The following is a 27,198-nucleotide window of genomic DNA, read 5'->3' as shown; positions in this document are numbered from 1 at the left end:
CTGGACTGACCAGTCCTAGTATAAATACAAGAAGCACTTCAGACTTCAGCTTCTAACTTTCCCAGCTCCACCGACTGCAGGGACTGGAGAATAGAGTGTGCCGTTCTAGATTTAGGCACCGAACTGGTCCTGACATTTAGGGCTCTTTTTGTAGCAGGTACTCATTTGCATATTAAGCGACACACCCCTAATGTAGCCAATCCTCCAAGAGCTTACAGTAGCTCCTGTAAGAAGAGCTCTGTAAGCTCTTGGAGGATTGGCTACATTAGGGGTGTGTGGCCTAATATGCAAAGGAGTTCCTGCTACAAAAAGAGCCCTGCGACTGACAAGGCAGCTGGCATAGATGGAAGACAACCTACAGCCACGAGGATGACTTCTGTTCCTTTAACCATCACACCTAGGACCTGTGCCTGAAGAGGCTTTTCAAGAAAAGCTCTGAAGGTCTTTGAGGAAACAAGCATCTGTTTATAATGTATATAATGGTAAGGAGGGTCAGCCCTGGTTAGTAGTTGGATGAGAGACCACCAAGGAAGCCCAGGGTTGCTATGTCGAGGCCGGCAGCAGCAAACCATCTCTGAACATCTCTTGCCTTGAAAACCTTTTGGGGTTGCCATAAGTTAGCTGCAATTTGACTGCACTTCGCACCACCATAGCATACGCTGACTTCGCTCTTAAGCCTTGCTTCTGTTTGCACCGCTCTTTGTCCATTGCAGAAGGGACCCTCCACTGTGCAGCACTTTCCATGAGCACTGGGCACTTTTTGGCCTCACTGAAAGATGCTAGTCTGACATGCAGGACTTTTTTTTCTGGGGGAGTTCCGGAACCTCTTCAACAAAACTCATTTAACAATGTTTCAAGGTTCTTGCGTTTTCAGTAAACGTACTGAAAACTTCATTTTCCCCTTGAGAATTCTGGCACCTCTCCCCCCCCCCAAAAAAAGAGCCCTGCTTACATGAATGGAAGCATCTAATGCCAGAGGGACGCCCTCTATGGTGGAGTCCTGCCCCTGCAACAGAAGCACCAACAGACTCCCTTCGCGAACCCTCATCACTCCACCCAAGCAGTTCCCATTAACCAAAAGAGTAAACCTTACAGCGGGCACGTTTCTGTCAATGACCGTCCGGAAAATCTCCATCCACTGAGTCATGGTTTGGTTATTCACCAGCTGAAGCGGCAGTGCATACTGGGGGGAAAGAAAAGGGTGGAGAGAAAGAAAGATGTTGGTTTGGTATAAAAATAGCAAAGACCTCTCATCTTCCCGAAAACGCTACTCCCAGAAACTACAGCTTGCTTTTTGTTCTAGAAGAGGGGGAAAATAGTTTTATCATTAGTAGGAAATTGCAGAATGCGTCATGGTGCTCCATGGGACGTGACGTCCATAGTGCTGCCTTCCTTATAGTCCTAGGAGACAGACGCAATATTGCAGGGCCGACTGGTGGCAAGCCTTCCGCCCCCGTGCTGTGATTATCCCACACTGAAACATCCGGGGTTTCTTTCTTTAAGGAGAAAGACCCAGCAGCTGCACAGAGACACCCAGAAATATCAGAAGGGAAAATAGGAGGAGGGTGACTGATGCAATGCACCAAAGGAACAGAAAGTGGACACAAAAAGGCTGCTCTTTTTATTAAGTCTCAGCACAGACTATCGTTTCTAAGATGGGCCAGCAAATGAGACCCTGCGGTGCCCTGCACAAAGGGAGAGCTCGTTCCAGGAGCTTAACGCTACCATCTACCTCCCGTGGGGGAGGTGTTAGCCGGCGAACGGAAGGTTCGGCTCGCAAGCTCGAAAGCCTAGAAGATCTCTTCAGCATCAAGAAGCCTGTAATGGGCCATTCCAGCCAGGCGGTGGCAGTATGGAGCTGCGACCCGAAGAGTCCTGGAGAGGAAGAGCTGACGTCATCCAGCCAACAAACGGCCTGCCCGAGGAGATCGTCAAGACAGTGCCCCTAATGGATTTCAGAAAGAGATGTCAAGCAGTCCTTATCAAAGATTACTTCAGCATTGGGAAGGGCAGTGGATACGTACGGGAAATGACTCGTTCGATTATGCATTTTGGGCTGGCTAGTTTGAATTCCTGCCAATGATATCTTCAGGATTTGATCTCAAATGGGGAAAGGAGAAAAGAGTTCCAGAGGATTTTATGTTACTATATGTTGTTAGAATGTTATTAGAATGTTATTTCTCAGTTGATTTTTTTTTTAAATGACCATTCTAGAAATGCTTCTAAAATAGGCCTTTTAAAAATTGTTTTAAAACATAAACATGTCAGACATTTTCTCTGCACAGACAGCTTTAAAAAGAGGATTAGACAGATTTATGAAGAATAGGTCTATTCAGTGGCTACTAGCCATGGTGACTAAGGGAACCTTTACATTCAGAGGCAGTAAACCTCGGAGTACTAGTGCCAGGAGGCAACATTGGGGAAAGGCCCTGGCCTCTATGCCCTGTTGTTGGCCCTCTGGAGTAACTGGTTGGCTGCTGTGTGAGACGGGATGCTGCACTAGACAGACCGCTGGTCTGACCCAGCAGGTCTCTTCTTATGTTCTTTGCTCAAATGCTATTACGTGTGTGCCTAGGGCTACCACCTTAAGCATACTTTTTTTGAAACTAGGTAGCAATGAAACCAAGGAAACACTTCAAAGTAGAAAAATAGGGACAGAGGTCAAGGAGGGTTTTTCCCTCGCCATTTCCCCATAACATAAGAATCCACATTGCTTTGGGAGCAAAAGCCTTATGTACCTGGACGAGTGCATAGAAAATTTTTAAGATCTGCTTTTGAAGGAGCACCGAGTAATGGGAGTTGTCAGGAAGGAGCTGGATCATCTGCTGCTGAATCCGAGGCAGGAATATCTGCATAGCGGCAATCAGGGGATCTCGTTCCTCGGCTTTCTTGTACCTGCAGAAGTAGCCAGACCCAGAAACACTCAGGAAGCAAAGCTATATGTTCACCCTAACTATTCCGCTTGCAGGACAACTTCCATCATCCCCCTCCGTTCCTGGCTCCTCGTAGCAGCCCACAGCACAAAAATCCTTTAACCATCAGTTCCAAACAAAGGGAGAGAACCGCAGGGTTCTTGGGACACAGACTAGAGCTTACAGGGCCATATGGTACCAAAACCCCTCTAAAACAATTTTTGCGAACATCAACTGGAGAACTTCAGAACCTTTTCTTTTACATTCTCCCTTATCAACTGGACAATTAAGCCCCTTTCCTCAGCCTTTCAAAGGCATCTCCATTCCCAGGTATGAGCATCGAAAGGATACTTTGTACTGCTCACAGAATATTTTGAGTTTTCGACTTAGAACATACTCCCCCCGCGGTCTGAATCTGATGACAGATTACTCGTGCTTTCTTTAGAATGCATCTGTAATATACCTTTAACTTCTTCCCACCTGCAAGTGATTAGCACTTGAGCGTTCTAGATATAGTGATTGTGTACTAAACCCTGTCTTGAGATGCATTGGAGCTACTGTAAATGTTCCGGTGTTCCCTGCTTTCAACTGTAAGCTCTGCGTACCAGGGTAAGTTTTACTTTTTGTATCTTTTGATGTTCTTATATTTGTACTCATTAGACTGAACGTTGTATTCATTTTTACAGAAAACATCCTTGTATTTTGACTACTGCCTTGAATTCTATTGTAAACCCTGAATGGGGTTAGGTAAGCATTTTAATTTTATTTCTTTTTGCATTGTTGCAACATAATTAATGTAATAAGCCAAATGTCCTTGAGGCCCTCTCCCGACTGACATGCAGAGTTTACAAGTGCCTGTGCGGTTATTAATGTGATAAGTCAAACATGTTGTGCAGTTAAAATATCCTTGAGACTTACATGCAGTGCCTGTACAGTATCAATGTAATAAGCTAAATATTTTGTGATATTAGAATGTTCTTGAGGCTGTCTCCGGACAGGAGTCTGACACATGCAGGGCCTGTGTAGAAATTAAGCAGTAGCAAATGTAACTGATATCGAAATTGACGCTGTATAAGAGGTTGACTTGTATTGGGGGATTTAGGCATTTCATTTTGCAACAAGTACATTTTGTAACAAGTTTATTTTGGTTACAGAGTAATGCTTTGATCTGAAGAAGAATACTTCGAAAAGGGGAGAATGAGAAATCCGGAAACCTCTTTATCAACGTGGCTTTATTTTAATACATTTACAAGTTCTACTCTACATTCTGACTACTGCGTCCAGTTTTCCTTTTGTGGATCCTTTTTGGACCTTTTGCATGGACTCAGATATTGTGGACTCTATACTGTTTGCCATTTACTGTTTATGTATTTAGACTGAAAAGCTTTGCTCGCATACTTAATTGGGTTGTCCCACGGACGTTTATTTCTTTTTCTTTATTCTATTTCTGGTTTCTTGTGGGTCTTTCTCTATAGAAGTTCAAAGAATCAGCATTGCTGTCAGATGGCCAGATGGCCTCTGTAACCGCTCTAATCATCAGGAAGTTCTTCCTAATGTTTAGCCAAAAAGTCTTTTAGATTTCAGTTCAACTCATTGGTTCTGGTCTGACCTACGGTGGGGTGCTCTTTAGCATTTTGGATTTTGACGGATAAAGCATGCCGTGCTTTTGTGCATCAGCTTAGAGGCATTAATGGCTTTCCGGCCTCTACAACTATTTCTTCCCGAGCAAATGGGTGGATCTCTCTCCCTCCCTGCTTTGGGAATAGGAAAGCAATCAGTGCAAAGAAACTGCTCCCTGTACTGGCTGCAAAGGAAGCACATCCTCGATGCAAGATCTACTTACTCATAGGTCTTCACTAGCTGGTAGAGGCACAGCAGGCTTCCCAGCCAGCTCCCACTGTTGGAAGACTGCAAGTAATACCCTATCTTGTCTACCACCGCCGTCCAATGACCTGGGAAATCATGCTTGATGATAGCACGGAGGCACATTGTCAGCTGGGCCCTGAAAGGTTGCAGAAGAAGAGGAGAGGAAGGAGAAGAGTCAGCAAGAAACACGATCTCCTGGTGAACAGGACGGGTGACAAATGCTTTAAGCTGGAGTGAAGTTTGTTCCTTAACAAATGTTTCTGGCCAACCAAAAAAAAAAAAAAAGGCTTTTCAGACGCATTCCACAAGGGGAAAGGATCTGGAGTCACGTCCTTGGATTAATGAAATAGTGATCAGCCACCACTATGAAGTCAAGATGCAAACTTCAGAAAAAGCCAAAAAACCAGAAAAGCTTGTAAAGCTTAGTGAAATAGCAGTGGAAGGTAGAAAAACCACCGTGATCAGAGAAACTTCATTTTATAACTAGAGAGGCAAGGAGGGAATAAAATGACAGCAAAAATGAAGAGCCCCACTCCCCAGTGGATGGGAAAGAAAGGATTATGGGAAAGGGCCTTTCAGATCACCACTCTGTGATGGATAATCCTGGGCTGACTTGAACAGCCTTCTCCCAAAGTAGAGTAGAAATTGTGCATGGTGGAGAGTGAGACCATTCCTTCCTTCACTACTCACCAGGTGCACTTGTCCTGCCAGAGTGGCTTCAGATCTGCATGTACGTCTTCAACACACATAGGCCCAAATAGCAACATTTCAAGATCCTTTATGGGACACAGATACAGTAGTTCAGGTAGGACCTATTAAAACGTTACACCCATGTGTGGACAACTGGCAGGTACAATGTCATTCTCACCACTACAAAGAGCCTGTGCGCTGGAAACAGATAACCTCAGCCAACACTTGGATAAGAGAGCCATTTAGATTCCTATTTCCTTACCATCATCGATGAAACAAACCTTCACTCTCGCAAGAGGGCCACAATATTTTCTGAGTTTTTCTCTTTTACCGTCCTCTGTGTAACTCCAAATGGGTTCGTAGCATTAGGCTGTAGCAGCAAAATGAAATGGGAGCCCAGTGCTACCTTAAAGACTAACAACTCTTCTTCTAGCATAAGCTTTCATGATTCGGAGCCCACTTATCCTCTGTGTAGTTCCCCACAGAGACATACACACAGATTATCATGGCCATCTCCTGGAAACAGTTCTCCTGGAAACCTCCAATTAAGAATTATTGCAAATTTCAGAACTGACTCTAAATCTTTCAGTTCTCTTCCCGTAATCCTTTCTGTTGCATCCACTGCCAGTTCTTTGTTCTTGCTGTCATTTTGCTCCCCCCCCCCGGCCGCCCTTGCCTCTCTAGTTATAACATGGAGTCTCTCCAATCAAGGTGGCCACTGTTACCTCCCACGTCTCTGCCATTTCACCAAGCAAGCATGGGATCCAGACCTTTGTTTTTCGCATGAAATGATGCTAGCCCCAGCTGGTTGCCGAGAAAGCACTGGGAATGTGGGGGCAAAAATCTAAGGAAGGAATCAGACATTAGTTTCATTTTGCGCTTTTGCTTTTATACAAAGTTACTCATTCAAAGAGGAACATGTGCTTCAAATTAATCCTGCTCTGCTGAAGTTGAGAAGTCAAACATTTTGAAAATCCTCATTCCCATTAGCAGAGCAGAGCTTCCGACAGTCGGTAGGTAGGACATGCCACACACAGCCTGTCATTATTTTCCCCACCTCTGTAAGACATTCCTGAGTCTTACTGACCCCTTCAACCAAGCCCAATGTTTAGCATCTTCTCTCCTTGTACGCTGCCACCAAGTCTCTCTCTCCCTCAAAAAAACCCCCCTCACTTCCTGAAAAAACTCAATTTTCAGAACAAAATTATACAGAATAAACCTTACAAGACCTGCTGCAGCATATCCCTGAGCCTAACATACCTCACTAAGTCTGGGGAGCGAATAATGCCTTCCACAATATTATCCCGAATCTGCTGCCGATCATTTTCATGAATGTTGAATGGAAATATCACTTCTCCGGGTGGTGGCTCCCGATCTGGCCAGTACTGTGTAACCATGTTCTTCAGATAAATGGCAGCTGAATTACAGAAAATAACAAAAAAGTTTGGACTGAGAAGTGTAAGGAAGATTGCTTAAGTTGGCTAAATTTTCAAGCAAGTGCAACCGTGATCTGCAAAGAAAATCCTAGTTCTGGAAATAACCACTTGAAATCCAGCACAACCACTACAAGAAGCTGAGGCTTCCTTTACCCACGCATCCCCACAATGGTAGGGCCCCACATGCGGCCAACCCCCAATACAAAGCCCTAATCACAACACATAGAAGTAAATTGTGGCAGAACCTTTGCTCACCTGCTTGTCGCACTGGGAATTCCACTTGATCAGAAACAATTATTTGCAGCAGGCTAGGAGCAAAGTTGATGATCTTGTAGGACTGAAAAATCATACCAAACGGTAATCAGCAAAGGTGTATATGTTGTAAAAACTTAAGCATAACAGCAGCGCCATGAATACGGAACATCTCCTTCCTCCCAGATAAGGCATGCTCTTGCCCTGTTAAACGTTTTAGGCACCATTTATTTTAAAAGGAAGTTAGTATTTTGTTATTGAAGTCAACGGAACTTTAACATGCTTTCCTTGGACTGGGTTAGATGCAATAGGGATTGTTCCATCCTTGAATCCAGTAGGGTTTCTGCTTATGTTTAAAAACAAAAAAGATGCTGAGGAACGTGCTGCCCAAAAATTTAAGACATCTACCCTTATGTCCTTCAGGAAATTCTACAAAACTGAATTATTTACGATGCCATTTGAGAGGGTCTAAAGGCAGAGAATATAGCAGTACCCCTTTTTTATTATTACAGCTTTTCATTGTTGTTGTGTGATGTGATTGTTTCGTTTTAGTTGTGCTGGCTTTTTTATTATTACAGCTTTTCATTGTTGTGTGACGTGATTGGTTAGTTTTAGTTGTGCTGGTTGAGATGTACTTTGAACCTACTGTTTTTGTTAACCTCTTGAGGGAGTGGAGTACAAATGCTTTCATAAATTAAGTGCTTCCACTTGTAAACTATCCCTAACTGCCACATATTGCTTTAAGAAAGATCCTTCATTTAATGCTTTGCTTTCTGCAGTACGTGATAAACTCAAGGGATGAAAAAACTAACATACTTCATTCACTTAATGCAAAATTAAGTATTAGATTCTTGGTCCCAGTAGTCTTAATGCATAAATCTTATAGTGAACACAGAGGTGAGAGATACTTCCAAATTAGGAAATGCTGTTAACTGGATTAAGAAAGTTGGATGCACCCTGACCTGGATTGCCCAGGCAAGCCCAGTCCCGTCAGATCTTGGAAGGTAAGCAGAACTAACCCTGGCAAGTACTTGGATGGGAGACCTCCAAAGAATACCACAGGTGGGACGCAGAGACAGGCAACAGCAAGCCACCTCCCTGAAATGTCCAAGCCCCACTAGGGGTTGCCAGAAGTCAGCTATGACTTCCAGGTGCGCACGCACACACACACACACACACACACAAATATTCACTATTTTTTAATATATTCTTTTGCACTATATTCACTTGATTCTGTATAGTTTGTAAACTTCAACATGAAGTCCTTTGCTGTTTTCTGTTATTCTTTACAAAATCACAAGGTACAATTGGCAAAAAAAAAAAATTTAGCTGGTTCATGCTCATTTTAATATAAACTGCTCCCCACTTCATAAAACTTTTTTTCAGAGATCACAAAAACATTCCAAACAGAAGGATCATGAGAAACAACTACAATGCTACTCTGCTACATTTGAAATATGGAATTTGCTACATTTGAAACATGGAATTTGCTAACACCAAAATACACTCACAATTAGGGATGGGGACGAACCAAATCACAAAGCAAAATTCGTGATGAATTTTGCCCAGTTCACAGTTCTCGAACAGAAGTTTGTGACGGGTTCACCATCATGTACTTCCACAAACTTTTAGAGTGGTTTGCGTGGTTCATGGATGGAGCAAAAAGTGGGGGTTTAAAGGGACTCTTTAAACCCCTGCTTTCAGTTCCCCGCTAAAGCCGCAAAAACAGCTGAGTGGTGGGGAGGCTGCCCACTGCTTAGGTGTTTCAGGTTGTCTAGTGCAGTCTCTTTAAACTTTAAAGGGACTGCAGAAGACAGTCTGAAAGAGCTGCGTGGCAGGAAGCACCTCCCCACTGTGCAGCTGTTTTTTGCCCTGTCTTCTGCAGTCCTTTTAAAGTTTAAAGCTGTTTTCTGGGCTTTCTGTAAACTTCATTGAAAGGGACTGTGGTCCCTTTCAACAGGGTTTGCAGGGCCATGAACCACATGAACAGGTTTGGTTTGTGTTTCAGCTATGAACCACAAACTGAACTGCATTTCCCCAGTTCGTGCCCATCCCTAATCACAATTCAAACAGCTTCTCAAATACAAGCGGACAGCCATTTGTACTAGATTTGAACCTAATCTAGTGGGTCAAGAGAGCAATCAGATACAACATTAGCCCTACTCATTTGCCTCAACCCACAAATTATTGTAATGTAACTACACTCTCCACAGCATGTTAGGTGGCCTTCAGTTTGATGTGGCTGTCTGGATTGTGTTCACACATCCTGGATCAATTATAGCCCTTTATCTTCTGGGAAGATAATCAGATTGACACTTATTAAAGGGCTCCAATGCCAGAGAATTTTAACAGATTTCTTTATGCCAGCAGCAGCTGCTTCACAGTAGCAATCTGAATATGAACATGAAGGAAACCCAAGCCTATGTGCCAATGGATCAGCACCTGCCACTCATGGACAGCACCCCACAGACTGTAGCTGCTCTCCTCTGGGCCTATGTTGCATGCACTTCACCAAAGCTCTCCAAGACTTTTTGGCTATAAAGCTGAAATGAAAGCAGATGTAATCAGGATCTCACCAAGTGGCTGACAGATAGGGAAAAGTGCCTTCTGGATTGCAATTTCACAACAATATTTTACTATTTGAATGATAAATTTAAAGCACTTGAGTTGGGATACACATGAAGGGCTGTATTTCACTCCACATTAAATGCTACAGAAATGTACCCTACATTTCCCAATGGGAGCCACTTCAACATCACTGCAGTATTGATTTATTAAAATCTGCTATAAGGCTGAGAAGGTTTGGTTCAGGGTTTGACAGTTAAATGTCTCAGTGTAACAAAGGTGAAAATAACAGCGCACTCAATCTTCAGCAACTCCATTTTTATTCTGATTTTTTTTTTGGTAGTCTCCCAAATTCTTTTTTCTTTTTCAGTAGTTCCTGCAACACACTAAACTGCCCCAGTTCAAAATACAGGACCGGTCATGCTTGCCTCTGTTCTCTTTTTGTTGTTGTTGTTCAGCCGCACAGTCGTGTCCGACTCTTCGCGACTCTGTTCTCTAGTGTCCCCAAAACAACACCGTGATCACAGCAGCTACACTTTAGAAACCAGTTTAAGTGAAATGTTTGGTCATCTGCAAATGACCCGTAAGCAGGACAGAAATATGACCCAATGGTCAGGTTCCACAGGGTAGCCGCCTCTCAAGGGCCATGACTCAAAAGGCCCTGATCCAAGTGCTAGTAAATCTCACCCCTGAACTGGAAAGGACTTTGCGCCAGAGACACTAAGACTATTTTCTTTTTTGTATTATAGACAGAGGCTGGCTGACCCAGGTTGGGAAGGGACCTGGGAAAACATTCAGAGCTGTTTACAGAAATAGAAAAAGATCAGTGTCAGGCACAATCTGAACACCAATCAAAAACCACTGTTGGGATCTTGTCTGTGGATGTGAAATGCCATCTCTTTATATGATGAAATCCTTCACAATAAAAAACAGAATGAAAACAAAAACCATCTTAGACCTGGTGTACAGCTGATTATTGTTTTAGGCCTGTACCTCCTTAGTGTTACTCTGCCGGTTAAGAGTTCCTGAGCTACTGGATCCTCACAAGCAATCGGTGCATTCCCTGGCTAGTACAATGGGGTAATCCGGAAACTAGATGACTGTAAGTGGTGGTGGCTATAAAAGTTCCCACCATTTGAAAGAACAGGAGTCCAAGTATTTCCGCTTCCCTGCAATGGTGAGTCCTTGTGCCGCGCAGACTTGGAGAGCTCTGCCTTCGTGGAAGCTGGATGGGTATGACAGAGACTCCTGGGACTGCCGTGGTCTCCAGATCCCAATCTGAGAAACAGCAGTGTAACTGACCTGTTCCTCTGTAAGAAATATCCTTTTCAGTTCTGTCAGGATCAATACTAGCAATGCTTTCACTTGGCGCTGCGTTTGTAGAAAGCCATAGTCATAAAAAATTCAGTCAGGGATGCTTTACGAACTAAGAGCAGGATTATTTTTTCTAGGATTCTTTCTTGGGTGGAAACCACACTCTTTTGGCTTCTTCCCTCCAGAAGGAGCAGCAGTGAAAGGCATTGCTTCATCTCTCCTGGAGCCTGTGCACAGACAGGGGGGGGATAGGCTCAGAAAAAGGGCCAGGAGGAAGTGATAACGGCAAAGTGTTCGGCTTTCTTCCTGCCCACAGGTCATGGCTATCATAAGGGAACGGAACAGCACGAGGCACATATGCCCTTTGGTTAGATACTAAATATCTAGATTTTTGCATGTCTGAGGGAATGTGAAATTGGGGGGCACTGGCCCCCATGCTAAGAGCCCTGTCAGCCAGGCCCAGGCTTTCTGCTCCCTGTGACTGCTATCAAGAGGAAGCACAAGCAGTTCAAGCAAAGACACTGTCCATTTAACACCAAATCCTTTTTGATAGTGGGAATCAAGTGATTCCAGAGACTCAGTCTTAAATGACTGTCCATACAGATAGTTCCCAGATTTGCTGTGCATTCAGTCTGGAGAGCTTACTGCTAAGGGAGGCAACCAACTATCTAACAACCAAATGCTGCCCTCTTTGTTTGCCTGGCATCTGCTTGCCTTATGCACCCATTGTACATACAGTCCTTTTAACTTCTGGGCTGCTCACAATCCTCACAGCTTTACCTTTCAGGGGGGGGAAATGGTGATGATGGTGCTGAGAATGGACCAGGAAAGGCAGGTCTGGATAGCTTTTTAAAAGTGATCCATTTTAAAATCATTTTTCATTTGGAATCCTTTGGTAGTCAGATTCCTAGGAGTCACTTGGTATCAAATTTCTAGGCGCAGAGGCACCCTGGGATTTCTTTTCAGCTCTGATAATGCTTTCCGGCATCCAGTTCAGCCTTTGTTTATTTATCATATCAAAAGGTGGTAGATATATTATCCCTTGTTTGATCTTGCGTGAAATTTCTGTTCTAATCTAACATGTCTTGTGTTTAGGAGCTGCTGTTTGAAGGGGAATTCACAAGTATCTAAAGCAAAGCAGGGTGGCATTGTTATTGTATTTTTTCAAAGAAGACCACCAAGTGACAGATACTATTTGCTGTATTGCATTGTGTGTTATGTATTATGTTGTTCCCCCTTTCAAGAACCATATGTTGCAGACTCTGCATCCAAACTAACGGAAAACAAGGTTTTATCGGCAGAGCATTCTGAATATATATTTCATTTTTTCAAATATATCCAAATGAACACTGGAACTCTTTTTAGCATACAACAGCTGATGTCTTTTTAGTGCTAAAGTGATAGGATGAAAAGAGACCACTTGCATGCAACTGTCACACAGAATTTGCTACTTACTGCTCTGTGTTTATATTCTTCCCACTGAGAAACTCATAAGCAATGCTTTATTGCTGCAATCGGCTACAGACCAGCTTCTGGTGGAGTTCTTGGATTTTACTGGCATGTATATATAATTGAACAGTGGCAGAGCAAGAGTTTTTAGAACACTGGGATCATGGAGATTCCAACCCAGAGTCTATGAACCTTCCACTGTCTATGCATATCTTTAACATTTTTATGACTCCATCTGCCCAACTTAGTTGATACGGAATCCTGATGTTGACTCATATCCGAGTTATGTTTTTTGTACATTTGTGGTTTATACCCTAATTAAGAAAGGTCACAATATCTTGCTAAGTTGCTATGTTTATCATACAACTAGATCTAACTCACTGTAATTCAATGTAAATATTTTGCATTCAGAGTCCCAAGGGAGTGGCGTGGAAGTCAATTTATAGGAGCTTTTCAATATTCACAGTGCAATCTAATGCAGTATTACTGCTACTGAAGTCCACGGAAACCAATGGACTTAGACTGGAGTAACTGTGTATAAAATTGCACCATAAAGATGCACTCCTATGCATATTTAACTGGAAACAAGTTCCATTGGTTTCAGACACAGCATGAGAATGTAAGTAGCAACCAAGTTAATTAGCAGCCATAAAAAGTGCTTGCGTCATTAATTTAGCCACTATTTTGTAACCTCAGATCCCAGGGGTGAGTGGTGGCAAAATCAACTTGTAGGAACTTCACCACGCTATTTTTTTAAACAATTTTATTTAATGAGGAGCCACAACAGACATTAGAGACAAACCTAAGGCAGAGAGCCCTGACTGCCAAAACTGCAAAAGGAGTACTATGGAACCTTAAAGACTAAAATTTACTTAATATTTAAAGAGATGCATATTGGGGCAAATAAATCCCAACTTCACATATACATTGATGGGATTGGAGCTGGCAGCAAGAGACTAAGAAAGGGACCTTGGGGTGGTAGAGGATAGCTCTATGAAAATGTCAACCCAGTGTGCAGCTGTTGTGAAAATGGCAAATTGCATGGTGGCCATAACTAGAATATAATTAGAACAGGAACAGAGAATAAAACTACTGCTATCATACCACCTTGTATACAATTCTACAGTGAAACCACACTTGGAATATTGTGTGCAGTTTTGGCCACTGCACTTGAAAAAACAATATTGTAGAGTTTAAAAGTTCAGAAAAGTTCAGAAAAAGTTCAGAAAAGAGCAACCAAAATGATCAGGGGACTACAGCAGCCACCCGATGAGGATTGGTTAAAACATTTAGGGCTGTTTAGCCCAGAAACAAGGTGAGTAACGGGAGTCATGACAGAGGTTTATAAAATTATGCATGATGGGGAGAGAGTGGACAGGGAGAAACTCTTCTCCCTCTCCCATAATAGCAGAACCCGGGATCATCCACTGAAGGTGAAGGGTGAGAGATTCAGGACAAACCAAAGGAGGTATTTCTTCACACTTCTTGTTGTTGTTGAGTCGCATAGTCGAGTCCGACTCTTTGCGACCCCATGGACCACATCACGCCATCTTCACACTGCATATAATTTGTGGAACTCACTGCCACAGGATGTAGTCCCAGTTGCCAACTTGGAAAGCTTTTTAAAAGGGAAGTGGACAAATTCATGGAGAACTGGGCTATCAACAGCTACTAATCTTGATGTATATCTACTCCCTCCAGTACCAGAGGTAGTATGCCTCTTATTAGTTGCTGAGGAGCACAGGGGGGAAGATGCTGTTGGAGTCTTGAGTCAACTGGCCCAGCTCCTGCATGATCGGAACGCTGGACTAGACGGGCCTTTGGTCTGACCCCACATGGCTCTTCTTATGTTCTTATTGCAGTATAACCTTTCATAAACTAAAGCCTCCTTCTTCAGATACCTGTTCTCAAGTTTGCAGAAACACGGAGCCATGTGGTACAGTGATCAGAGTGATAGGTTAAGACCCAGAAGTCCCAGGTTCAAAAATCAACCTTATTAGGCAACCAATCACACCCTGCCTGGCCTACCTCACAGAGGTGCCGTGACAAACATTTATTTACTATCTTTAAATTTCACTTCTCCAAAATGTTGCTCAAGGCAGTTTTTAAAACTGTGGGGCAGGGGTGGCGGCGATAAACTGGATACAGGAAAAAATGGGATAATCATGTGAGATGTATATGCTCAAACATTGGAGAAGGGAACATTGTAAAACAACAGGACTACTAAGAGCCAGGGGTAGTGACATTTCTGCTTTAAAGACTCGTTTTGGAGTTAAGTTTTTGTACTACTGCAAAAGATTCAACACGGGAGAAGATTCCCCCTGCCCAACTTTTAGCCAAACCAGATAAGTAGCAGTAGAAAAGAGCCAGAGTCCAGTAGCACCTGAAAGACTAACAAAATATGTGGCAGGGCAGGAGCTTCCGTGAGTTACTGCTCACTTCTTCAGATAGGGCTAGAATGGGAGTCCATCTGTCCTATTTATTGGAAAGTGGCGTGGTTTCAGATGTCAAATGACATTAGCAGGCTCGAAAAACTCGAAAACTGTTTCCTTCCCACTGAAGCCAGTATTAGCAGGCAAATGACAAGAAGAACAAAATAAGCAGCAGTGACAGGACCCCTCTCCAACACAAACACCCTTTTGCCACACTATACCCTGGAAAGGCAGAGGGAGCATCCCCAAAAGATCCCCCTAAGAAAGTGTGTGTGTGGAGGGGAGACACGCAAGACCCCCTCCCTCCTACCGACGGGCCTTGGGGGGGGGGAGGCTGAACCCGGAAGTGCCCCCTCCTCCTCGCTCTGCTAAGGAGCGGGCAGCCGGGACACAAGGGCGGGTGGGCGAGGGGCTGCTGCTGCGCTCTCTCACCTGGTTGAGCTCATTCTCGGCCTGGAGGCGCAGCTTGGGGTCGATGGTGCCTTTGAGCGCCTGGATGATCCTGTTGGGATCCATGGCCCTCGGCCAGGGAGGGGAGAGGCCGCCTCACCACCAAGAGGAGCTGCCGCTGCTGCCACCGCCGCCGCACGCCCTCCTCGCCCGCTCGCCTCTCCCCCTCTACCACACAGGAGCCATTCACCGGTTTGCGACAACGTCGTACGAGCGGCAGGCTGCTTTACGCCCTTGACACCGGTTTTCCCTCTCCAATCGCGGAGCCGTAATGCCGGGGGCCATGTTGTTGTACGGAAAGAGGACCTCCGTGTCAAGCGGGGCTTCCTCCCTGTCGCGGCATCAGAGGTGGCCATGATGCGTTACGGAAAGGTGGTTGTAAAGTCTCCGAAGACGGGGGAGAGAGGGGGGGCTTTTGGGACTGGAGCAAGTCCCACGCTGAACGAACGGAGACTTGTTTCTAAGTAAATGTGTTACTGAGACGTTTTTCTTGCAATTAACTTGTTAACTTTTAAGTTTTAGAACAGCAGAAGACCCCTTGTTTCCAGATTGCGACGGGGGTTTTCTCCTTCCCCTCCAACCAGGATTAGGACTACGTGTTTTTACTTCCTGCTGTCCACCCCCCCCCCCGCTTCCTTTCGTTAGAGAGCTGGGCGGAGCCCCCCGCGCGCGCCGCCTCGATCTTCCCTCGCGCACGCTATCCCCCCCCTCCCGCTTCCTTTTTTAACATCCCGCCATAAGGTATCACACTGCTATTGTTTTGGGATTCTGCTAATAACCAGCGTCCTCCCCCCCCCCCTTTTATTGCATTATTGCCTCCTGCTTCTGCAGTAATTGGCCAATGGGCTTATATTGTTTCCATTTGGAGATCCTCCTTTTCGGACCCCATTGTTTGCCCTGGCGCTCTATGCCCTTCATTCACTATATCACTTAGGTGGATACCCCAGTTACTCAGAAGAAATGATTTTGTAAATTAATTTACAAGACAAATACCTCCCACTGAAACCAGCTGTGTACCGTTGTGGCCACTCTATCTTTGAAAAGACACTGCAGAGCTGGGAAAAGTACAGAAGAGGGCAACCAAGATTATTAGGGGGTTGGAACACATTCTCCATGAGGAGAGGGTGAGGGTCTGGGACATTTCAGTTTAGAAAATGGACTAAGACGCTACATGACAGGTTTATAAAATGATACAGGGGTGGAGAGAGTTAGCAAAAAGAACTTTCTCCGTCCCAAAATACTAGAACTCCAGGACATCCAATGATGCTGAAACACAGTAGACTTAGAACAAAACGAAATACTTCTTTACACAGCAAGTAACTCAAATGTGGAATTCGCTTCCAGAGGATGTAGTGATGGCCAGTCATAGACAGCTTTAAAAGCGGATTAGAAAGATTCATGGAGGATAGGTCTGTCAGTGGCTACTAGCCAGGCCCGTAACAAGGATTTTTTAATTTGGGGGGCCTTTAAAGATGCCAGGGGGGGGCACACCACACCCAATGGAGTGCCACAAATAAAATAAAAAATTGGAAGTTGGGAGGCCTGGGGTGGATGGAAAGTCAGGGGGGCAGGCCCCGGGTTGCCCCATTGTAGCTATGGGCCTGCTATAGGCCATGGTGACTAAAGGGAACCTCCACATTCAGAGGCACTAATCCTCTGAATCCCAGAGCCAGGAGGCAACACCAGGGGAAGGCCTCAGCCTCTATGCCCTGTTGTTGGCCCTCCAGAGGAGCTGGTTGGCCAATGGCCACTGTGAGACAGGCTGTTGGACTAGATGGACCACTGGTCTGACCCAGCAGGGCTCTTCTTATATAACCCCTGACTGCATATAGACCAGGAGGCAAAGAATGTTCAGTGCAATTGATTCCGTTTACGTGGAAAATGGAAAGAGCGGAAGAGAAAATGGCCTACTCAAACCCCCAAGCTTACATCTTAGAGAAGGAGAATGTGGGCGTGGAAATTCCTACTGCCCCCTGGTAATTTAAAAAAACGAGCCAAGCAATTAAATTGATATTTCCCACGGGGGGATGTATTTCACATAACCAAGGAAGTGGATGTAGTCCATGGAAGATGACACCATAATCAGCTTGTCAGTGCTTTTCTAATCATTTAGGAACATTTGGAAGGGGGGGGGCAGTCTGCCATTTGTATGGGATGGCAGGGTAACCTTTTCTGGCCAGTCTGATCACTTTTCTCCAGTTTGCACAGCTCAGCAGCCTTTGACTAAGACCATCCTTTGCTACAGTAAACTCTGTACGGCTGGGCATAAGAGCCAGTTTGGTGTAGTGGTTAAGTGCAAGGACTCTAATCTGGGAGAACCGGGTTTGATTCCCCACTCCTCCACTTGCACCTGCTGGATGACCTTGGGCAAGCCATAGTTCTGACAAGAGCTGTCTTTGAAAAAGAGCAGTTTTTATCAGAGCTCTCTCAGCCCCACCTACCTCACAGGGTGTCTGTTGTGGGGAGGGGAAGAGAAAGGAGTTTGTAAACCGCTCTGAGACTCCTTTGGGTAATGAAGGGCAGGGTATAAATCCAATCTCTTCTCTTTTTCTTCTTCATAAGTCAACACTCCCTTCTTGCTGTTCCTTCTAGGCCTTGGGGACAGATTGTGCACTACAACATGAAACACCATCACCTACCCAACCAAAAGTAATGCTTAACGTTCTTCAAACTGTTTCAAACGTTGACAGATCATCCATCAGTCAGAGCATTGCCTGGTGAAGTAATACCAATAAAGCACTTTTCCAATGGTCCATGTATTTTCTCTCAGAAACCATCATAATATTCCTGTAAGGGAGCTCAGGATCATTCCCATATTGCAGATGCGAAGTTACAGAAGGGTGCTTACGCGTACCTAAAGCTGTTACAGGTGAGGAGACCTTTCAGCCAGATATTTCATAATAGATGACGAATACCCAGTGGAAGTGGTTTTTGAATAAATATGCAGTCTGGTTGCCTGCAGCAACTAACTTATCACATGCAGCGATCCACTCAACCCCAAACACCTTAGTTTGTCTATCTGAATTGGCTCCTATTGTCTGATATCTGATCCAGAAGTTACTCTCAGTTCATGTTTGTTTTTTGCTGAAGGTCACATAAGTACATTGTCTAGCAACAATACACGCTCAGCTGAAATACTTGCCCAACTAGAAAACTTGCATATGTCATGGAATTGACACAGGTGCACCAGCTGCATTCATATTGTTCTTTTCTTCCCCTTTGCAATGAGAAAAAGCACGTCGAAAAGCATTTTTTGTTGTATTTTGTGAGCACATGGACCATGCCACAGTTGTAGTAATTTCCCTATAGGGAATCCTTGTACAAATTCATTCACATGAAAACATGATCCCTTGGTTGATCAGGGTCAATATTGTCTATTCAGACTGGCAGCAACTCTCCATTGTCTCAGGCAGTGGTCTTTCTTATCACCTACTGTCTAGTCCTTTTAACTGGAGATGCCAGGAGATTGAACCTGGGAACTTGTGCATGCCAAGCAGATGCTTTATCACTAAGCTGCAGCCCCTCCCCATTCATACATGTGCTGCATGATGAACCATTGCTGAAGGCATGAACTGCCTATAGAACTACTGTGTGCTCATAACAAGGCAGTTGTGTGTGATGTTGAAAGGTCTCACTGATGCCTACAAAACAGATGCTTGCTACTGAACTAATCAAGAGGTGAATGTATTAAGTAATCAAAAAATACAAGAACAGAGGCCAATACTGCAGAGAGACTCTATTATCTTTTATTGGTCAAGTCATTGTGCAGATGCTTTTTCAAGTTTTCACACCTCCAGCTGAGTTTAGGGAAGAAAGGTCCTCTGAAGCACTCAGCAGGACCACTAGCTGTGTATTCTTCACCGAAGACAAGAAAAACTTAAGGCTCACAGCCGTGCGCTTTCTCCGACAATGCAGCCAATGAAACTGTCATATGCAACAAAAGGTATGAGTGTCTTTTGGATTTTACAAGGTGCTTGCTGAAGACATTTTGAACAAGACATACTTAACAAAATTACTCCAGCCTGTTCAGCTAGAGCACAGCAGGCAGAGTGTCTACACTATGGTGTGTTTACAGAACAAGCACCAGCACTGCTTTTATCTCCCCCCCCCCCCCCCCACTCTCCACCCACCCCCAGAACAGAAAGGAAGCAAATTTTCACTCTACCCTTCCAGGCTTTTTGCTGCAAATTCCCAGATGGCTATGCCTTCTTCTGAGCCAGATACATGGTGTGAATGGGAAGGGCCATGCGGAAGATAACTAGCCATAGCCATAACCAAACAAATTGCAAAAAAAAGATAAAGATTATGTCAATGTTAAGAGAACTCGGTAGAGCAAGAATATCGAAGACTGGGCACAAGGGCAGTAATCCCTTTATCTACAGAAACAGGCAGTAGTGATGTTCCGTGAATCAAAAATGGTATTGCATGCCTTAGAGAATTTCTTAACATCTCGTCCAGTTGCACTCTTTCTTTCTTTCTTTGCAGTGGCCCACAAGGAAGTGCATCTTTCCTCTCATCTTCCAGTGAAAGCTGAGGGGTGCCCTTCTCTGCCACAACAGCTTGGATGGAGGCATACTGGAGCAAATGTCTAGTAGAGGTGACCAAGTATGAAGGTCGAAAGTTAAATGGATAAAATGCAGATTTTAGAAAGCCAGTATGTTAAGGATGGCAATAAGCCAAAAGTTTATGAACTTAAGTATGGAACAAAGTGGTCTGAAGCAAAAGAACAAAGTTCGAGTCCAGTGGCACCTTTAAGACCAACAAAGTTTTATTCAAGGAGGTGTGAGCTTTCGAGTGCATGCCCACTTCGTCGGATGATGAAATGGAATTACAGATCATACTTGTATATATACACAAGGTGGCCTGTTAAATTAGCATGCAAAATGTTTTTTTGATAAAAAGAATGACAAGCTTGGTTTCTGGTTATCATCTGTTTCAGTTCAACTGGAGGGGAAAAAACAACATAGGTAATAAATATGTCAGAACTGGAACAGTTATCTCCCTGCAAACCACTTGCTCAACCTTGCTTTTCTTCCTTACCTTCTCAGTCCATGGTTCCAGGTGGTTAGCCATGTTGGTCTGAAGCAGTAGAACAAATTTAAAGTCCAGTGGCACCCACACACGGCTGGCCACCTGGAACTATCTTCATGAAAGGCACCACATTGAGCCGCATGGAATGGAACTCCATCAAGCTGAACCTTTGTTGGTCTTAAAGGTGCCAATGAACCCTTTGGTCTACTTCTCAATCCATGTGTACCACTCACAATGGAGAGACTGGCTGTGACTCTCTGCTTGCTGTCTTGGACCTTCTCCTGCCAATAGCTGGGTGCTGCCCCACCATATCTTCTGGCTCACTGCCCGTGGGTACAAGATAGAGCTCCTGGGCACACTCGCCAACACTAGGTGAAGACAGTCTCCTCAACTGAGCTGCCTGCAGCTCCCGAGAGTCAGTGCGAAAGAGTGGCTGAAGTATCAGACTAAAACAACATGGTTTCAGCTCTGCCATAAAACCCACTGGGGGATTTTGGGTCAGTCGCTTTTCCAGCTTAATTCTTCACACGAGGCTGTTGTGGTGATAACATGGGGGGAGACTATAATCACCATCCTAACCTCCTTGAAGGATCTGATAGAAAGATGGTAAAGCCCCATCACATGCCTTGACTGGGGAAGGTCCTTCTTCTTCTGGGAAGTTCGGCTAATTCTTCCACTGAAGCCTCTGCACTGCAGAGCTGGAACTGCTCCCCCACCCCAGACCTATTAGTAGGGGTACCCGCCCAAGGACTTGATCAACATTTAGGCACCCTGGAAAATCAGACAGCCCAGGCTCCTTTCCCCCTAGCTACCTAAACTAGGGGTAGGTAAAAGAACACCCCTGTCCCCATTTAAACTCTGAGGAACAAAAAACCCACAAAGTCATAATAAGGGGCTAAAACCTGCTTGCCAACCGCCTCCAGCCACATTCCTGTATGGCAAGGGGAAGGGAGAGCAGAGCAAAACAGCTGGGCAAGAAAAATGCTTCTCCATTATGTGTGTGTCTATCTCTCTCAAAGTAGCTGGGGTGTGTGTGACTGGCTATTTTAATTCTCTGGCCCATACTATGTCTCCTCAGGGGGGGGGTGTGACCGGCTGTTTTAATTCTGGCCCATACTATGTCTCCTCACCTCATGTTTCTGCATTAGGATACTGTTTTCACCAAGAATACCCTTTTAATCACCACCCAAAACAGTAGCCACACCTCGTATATATTTATCCCCACTGACCCAGAATACCACACTAGGTGAAAACACCCCTTTTAATGCTAGCTACAGTCAATTTGACCTTTAATAATCCTTGTTTTCAGGACCCGATGAATCTTCCCCTGTGCATTACTAAGTAGCTAAATGTTCCAGATTACACAAAGCGGCGTAACTTATTAGTAAACAATTTAATCTTAGGGTCAAAATTAGATACGATGGCATCTATCGGTCTGACCCATGAATGTCTTTTTCAAAAGCAATTTAACAATGGCGTGAGGGGGTGAACTTGAGGGCGTGATCCTAAATGGTGGTGGGCTGAGGTACTCTTTTCCCCTCCTGTGCTTTCCCAAGTGCTGAAATGGCTTGCAACTCATCCCCCCTCCCCCTGCAGCTGTTTTGTTACTTGAAAAGGCATGTGGAGGAAGGGAAGGAGAGCTCCTCAGCTCACTGCACTGCAGGCACGGTCAGGATGGGGGGGCCTTTCCTTTGCAGCATTTTCAGAATCACATTAAAAGGATGGCGGCGTCCAGGGATCAGACCTGTGGATGCTGTCATGTCTAGTTTGGCCCTTACTTTCAAGTAAGGGAAGGAGAAGCCTAACCATGCTTTTAGAGGGAATGCTCCTAGACAAAGTTTAAAACTCAGATGTGCCACCTGGAAAACAGGTGATCGGAACCTACGTGAGCTTCCCCAAGTGCAGGATTCGTTAAACTATGGCAGCCTCAAGCCAACTTTGAGACTTAAAAGTTTTTCTTCCGCAGTGGCAGCACATGTACCTAGTTAGCACTGAAAAGGTCTTCGGAGCAAAGTAAGCCTCACATATGCACAGGGCACTGTTCCAGTTACTTGTTTCCTAACAGGAAGTATAAAATAACCTTTGATACTAAAACATTTCAGTAAAATGAGCATGTCACAATACCACACTTAGTGTCAGAACACTACCAAGGAGAAGGCTTTGTTTTAGCAGGGGAAGAGGTAGACCATGCAACAGCAAAGGGTCCCAAGGAAAAGCCCGAATGGTATTCTAAGGAAAGCTTACAAGCTAAAGACAGATATAACTGAGCTGCTTTAAGGATTAAATTCACATTTACAGAATTAGAAGAGGCCGGACATTCTCCAGATAGACTCGGTAGCTGCAGTTGGCCTCAGTTCACCACGTGGTGGATCCACTAACTAAACAACATTAGCAGAACTCGGCAAGAGTCGTATACTGCTTTTACAGAAAGAGATTCAGGTGGGTAGCTGTGTCGGTCTGAAGCAGCAGAAGTACCGTAAGTTAAGAGTCCAGTGGCCCCTTTAAGACCAACAAAGTCTTAAGGTATAAGCTTCCGTGTGTGCTCACATGGACTCTAACTTTGTTCTGATTTTACAGACAGGTTTGCTAAATCAATACCCACAGAATTGTGGTCTTTCCCCCATTTGTCATTTAGCTGCAGGGCAGACAGCTGGTCACAAGAGGAACTTTAAAAAGTGTGAAGAATTTTGTTAGGAGCATGGTCCCCACATAGATCCCATACGTGCACAACTAACTTGGTTGCCTGTATGCAAAGCCAACAGCATATCAGATTACAAAGCTACATGCTTGTTCAGAGGTTTAAGAGGCAAACGTTTCAAGCCCCACAAAGAAGCTGAGCCCCAAGGAGCTTCATACAGTTAGAACCAGGAAAACCTACCTGTTGAGTGAGTTTGCCGTGCCACCTGACACCGCCTTATATAAGGATCTGCTTCCTCTACAAAGAGAGACTAGCGTCAAGTATATTTTAACTGCCTATCTTTTGTCAGTGAAGCCTGGTGGGAGCAGGAACCCATCTTAAAACTTGTGTGAAGAGATTTAAGGTTCAAATAAATCAGAACACTCCAGAAGTATTCCAGAACACTCCTAGATATTCTAGCTGCTGTGCAAAAAGAAAAAAGTGTTTATGAATAAATTCTTAAGTTCAAGGTCAGTTATCTAGGATTGAATGCAATCTGTGCATCTTTTGGAAAAGTTACCTTTTAGAGAAAGAATTGTTTTTAAGAAGGGGCGAGCATTCCAATACGTAGTTACCCAACTAGCATAGACACCGATACTAAGGCATATTCATTGTTTTTATTTAGGCACAAGGCATTGTGAATACCCCATACTCGAGGCCAATTATGAGTAGTGTAGTAAGCTGGTATTACAGTTCAAGGATAAGTGCAAACATACATTCACAGCTTTACTATCAAGGCTACATCACAACTGATATAAAGTGCCACGTTAGTGCTTACCCAACTCCATCTCACATTGCAAGACAGAACACCATATCCCCATATTTGAGACCTGTGTGTCTAAGTAACCAGTATGAAGTGCAAAAGTTAAGTCTCCCACCTTCCATCTTCCTTCAGGCTGTTTGAAGCAACTTTATTATTGTAAACAACAGTGTTCAGTCTTGATACAGGAGGTATCCTGAGAAGGTAGAGTACTTCCAACTGCTCCCATAAACGGCTCCTCTATGAAGGCGCAGCCAAATCTGGTCTCCTTGAAAAAGCTGGAGGACTGCGTGGTTACTCGCAGTCTCGTGATCTGGAGCCCCATCATTGGCATACGCGGATACTAGAACCTCTTCGTTTTTCATTAGGTTCACGTACAAGGGAACATTCACAGCCAATTTCAGCATGTGGAAGATAAAGACATAGGTGCCGTTCACTGGACAACTGAATCTACCGAGTTGGATATCGAAGGTTTCGCCAAGGTTGTTCAACAGCAGGTCGAACACAATGGGCTGATCAAGAGTTCCCGGAGCCAAGTTAGAAGTTCTAGCAGCGGAAAAAGCCACTCTCATCTGCTGCGGGAGGGGATAGACGTGAACAGGTAGTATGGTGGCCGCTTGGCTCGTCACTGGCATGTCAACAGGAGTGATGCTGCGGGAATCACCCTGCCCAGAGTCCCCACTGTTAAAGGTCTCATTGTCACGTTCTGGGCTGCTCACCTGAGAAGAATCGCTCCATCCTGCTGTCAAAGATCATGAGCAATAGTTAATTTAGATACCTTTAAAAGGGGGAGGGGGAGACCACAGTACATTTTTTTTTAGGAATCTTGCTTTTCCAAACTTTTGAGATTGCAGATATTTTCTAGAAGTACTTCTGTCGTACGTTGTCACCAGCCACTGTCTTTCTAGTTTTAAGAGACTTGCTCTTAGTTCTTACATATTCCTGGTGCATTTCTTTAAACTGAAAGAATAGCAGAGGTTCAGATGCATCTGCACGGGCTGTTTTTATGTGGTGATCAACGCATCTCACGGTATTCCTTGACTACAGATTGACAGGCATCATATGGGACATTGCAACTAGTTACTTCAGGTTAGCACAGTACGGTTTCCAGAAATCAGTCAAGAATACTGCAGGTCAGTATTTAAGGAAGACCGAAAATGGCCTGTTCTATGTCCACAAGCACCATAAGCAAACCCCTACCTCTCAGAAATGCATTTGTGAGCCCTTTGCCCACCTCGGCAAATTAACACCACTCTCTAAGATCAGATTAGAAGCAACATGCCACTTCCCACCGTAATTATCTTCTAGTACAGGAAAATCTATGCAATATTCTTACCACTAAGACAACACACATCTTAAAAATATGTTTCTTTATTTAGCATAGAAAACCAAGAAAACCAAGTTACCAATATCAACTGCACTATTAGCACTAACTGCACTGATGCATCTTGGCGGCTACAAGATTGCTTTCGGACTGTGATTCTTTGCCACTTCTCTCAGCTTTCCTCAACTCCCTTCTTCTGAAGTATTCTCTACCACGAGTTCTACCTGGAGCTCTACCTGACGAACAATTCTCTTCCTGTCTGTTTTCTTGCCTGCAACCTAAGACACAGAAACTTTAAACGTTTTTTCAAGTATGCACAGAACCTGCTACATGACATGACTTAACTGGTATTACCTCAATATTTTTAGTTCAGAATCAGAGCCTGGAATGATTGATACCTTGTCTATTCCATGTATGTAGTGGGTGTTATGCTTATTATGCTTATTATTATGCTTATTATGCTTATTATTATTATGCTTATTATGCTTATTATTATTAGGTGGAGAAAGTAAAAAGATGTTCCTCACATTAAGCGAAATGGGTGGTATCCAAATGGGGTTTTATGGATGCTAGTCCCGAACTTCCAGACAAGACTCTGTAACTCTCCCATTCATAGCCCACTGGGCTATGAGGAGGGCAAAACGAACCATAGGAAAAGAGATGTTCATGGTAAGTCCTATCAAAGTCATCCAGTGATGGGTGATCCCACCCTTCCTTACCCTTGCAGAGGAGAGGACATGTAGAAGTTCGAATTTTTCAAGTCATCTTCTCAGTTTTCGAAGTCTACCACTGATGAAATGCATCCCAACCAATCTAAGAGTTCTAGGATGCAACCGGAATAGATAGTGAAACTGTTCATAAGAGAACAGGAAGAGGATCATCCCCAAGGTCACCTTACTGAAGCTTGGGGGGGGGGAATCATCTCCAGGGGAGACACAGGTCTTAGCCAGGGTGGGACTGGATGCCCTGAGAAAGAGTCTTCATTTGCACATCCAGAGTCGCATTCCTTCAGACAAGACAGTGATGTTCAGCAGCAGCAATCCAGTCCAAGGGACTGAACTCTATCTCCTCCACTACACAATTTGTTGCAGTACTTTTTCCCTCAAGGAAGCTTTGGTAGGGACACCTATTTCATAATGCCTAGTTAGGCAGGAGTTACTCAAGCACTGATTGACAAGATGTCCTGCCAACAGAAGCCTCACAAAATTAACCAGAAGGTGTTTCACTGCTGCACACTGCGTTCCCCACCCCCGAGGGAGCCTTACAATAGTTTCAATCCACATCTGAGGAACAGCAATGACATTTTCCTCATTACGTTTCCCACCAGGCTTCCTCAAGTCTGCGTAGCCTAGAGAGGCACTGTGTTACCTACTCATAACTCCAAGCGAAGAGAGTTACATGAGTTACAGACAAGGAAGACGTGTGGGGGAGTGGAGAGACACAGCAATGTCCTGGAGTAGAACGGATCCCACCCCACTCCTGCCGATCTTGCATGCCACCCGGTCCTTCTCTCAGCAGGGAACGCCCTCTCGTGCGAGCCCTTAGCACAGCAGCCAGATTCGAGCTTCCTGCCGGGGGGGGGGCTTCTTCTGAGCATACTGGCAGAACAGCTGTAATGCCCTCGGTTACTCCGGCATCAAAAGAGCGGCTCCAGACTTCTCCTCCTGGGAACAGCCAAGCAATTCCTCCTGGCAGAGCCCAGAAGGCAGCGTCTCCAATGCACTGGAGAGTAGGTGACTGCAGTCACTGAGTGCCCTCTGAACAGTTCTGGGTAACTGTGCCAAGAACGGCACAACAGATGCTTTGCTGACTGCCCTCCCCATATCCCCCACCAGTCCTCTCTACAGCTCCTTAGTAGGCTCTCTGTTTAATCCTTCTATGAAGCCACTTGCTGCACTTGTTCGCCTATAAGAAGCAATCTGCTCGCTTTTGAGTCTCCTCTTTAAAAAAAAAAAAAAAGGCTTCCAGGCCCACAAATCAGGAAAGATTCAGGAAGCCTCCTCTCTGCAGTCAAGGATGGAGATAAAGCTGAGAGGGGGA

At 44.6% G+C, this 27,198-nt stretch overlaps 2 protein-coding genes across 2 annotated transcripts in view; both read right to left on the bottom strand.

Moving 5' to 3' along the window:
* Positions 1 to 15,559, bottom strand: part of IPO8 (importin 8) — a 60,722-nt gene extending 45,163 nt beyond the window's left edge. Inside the window, 6 exon segments of the mRNA XM_015411410.1 lie at positions 1,093 to 1,183; positions 2,739 to 2,895; positions 4,756 to 4,914; positions 6,729 to 6,885; positions 7,160 to 7,241; positions 15,349 to 15,559. Of these exon segments, the coding sequence (XP_015266896.1) occupies positions 1,093 to 1,183; positions 2,739 to 2,895; positions 4,756 to 4,914; positions 6,729 to 6,885; positions 7,160 to 7,241; positions 15,349 to 15,432 (730 nt within the window). The 5' untranslated portion in view covers positions 15,433 to 15,559.
* An 8,351-nt stretch (positions 15,560 to 23,910) lies between these two features.
* The window catches only part of CAPRIN2 (caprin family member 2), a 40,617-nt gene continuing 37,329 nt past the window's right edge, over positions 23,911 to 27,198 (bottom strand). Inside the window, exon 22 of the mRNA XM_015411411.1 lies at positions 23,911 to 24,576. Coding sequence (XP_015266897.1) covers positions 24,008 to 24,576 — 569 coding nt within the window. The 3' untranslated portion in view covers positions 23,911 to 24,007. The remainder of the gene's footprint in view (positions 24,577 to 27,198) is intronic.

The sequence above is a fragment of the Gekko japonicus genome, unplaced genomic scaffold, assembly GCF_001447785.1.
Source record: "Gekko japonicus isolate JY-2015 unplaced genomic scaffold, Gekko_japonicus_V1.1 scaffold3249, whole genome shotgun sequence".
NCBI lineage: Eukaryota > Metazoa > Chordata > Lepidosauria > Squamata > Gekkonidae > Gekko > Gekko japonicus.
Note: the sequence above shows the minus strand (reverse complement) of the source record. Positions and strands in the feature narration are given on the sequence as shown.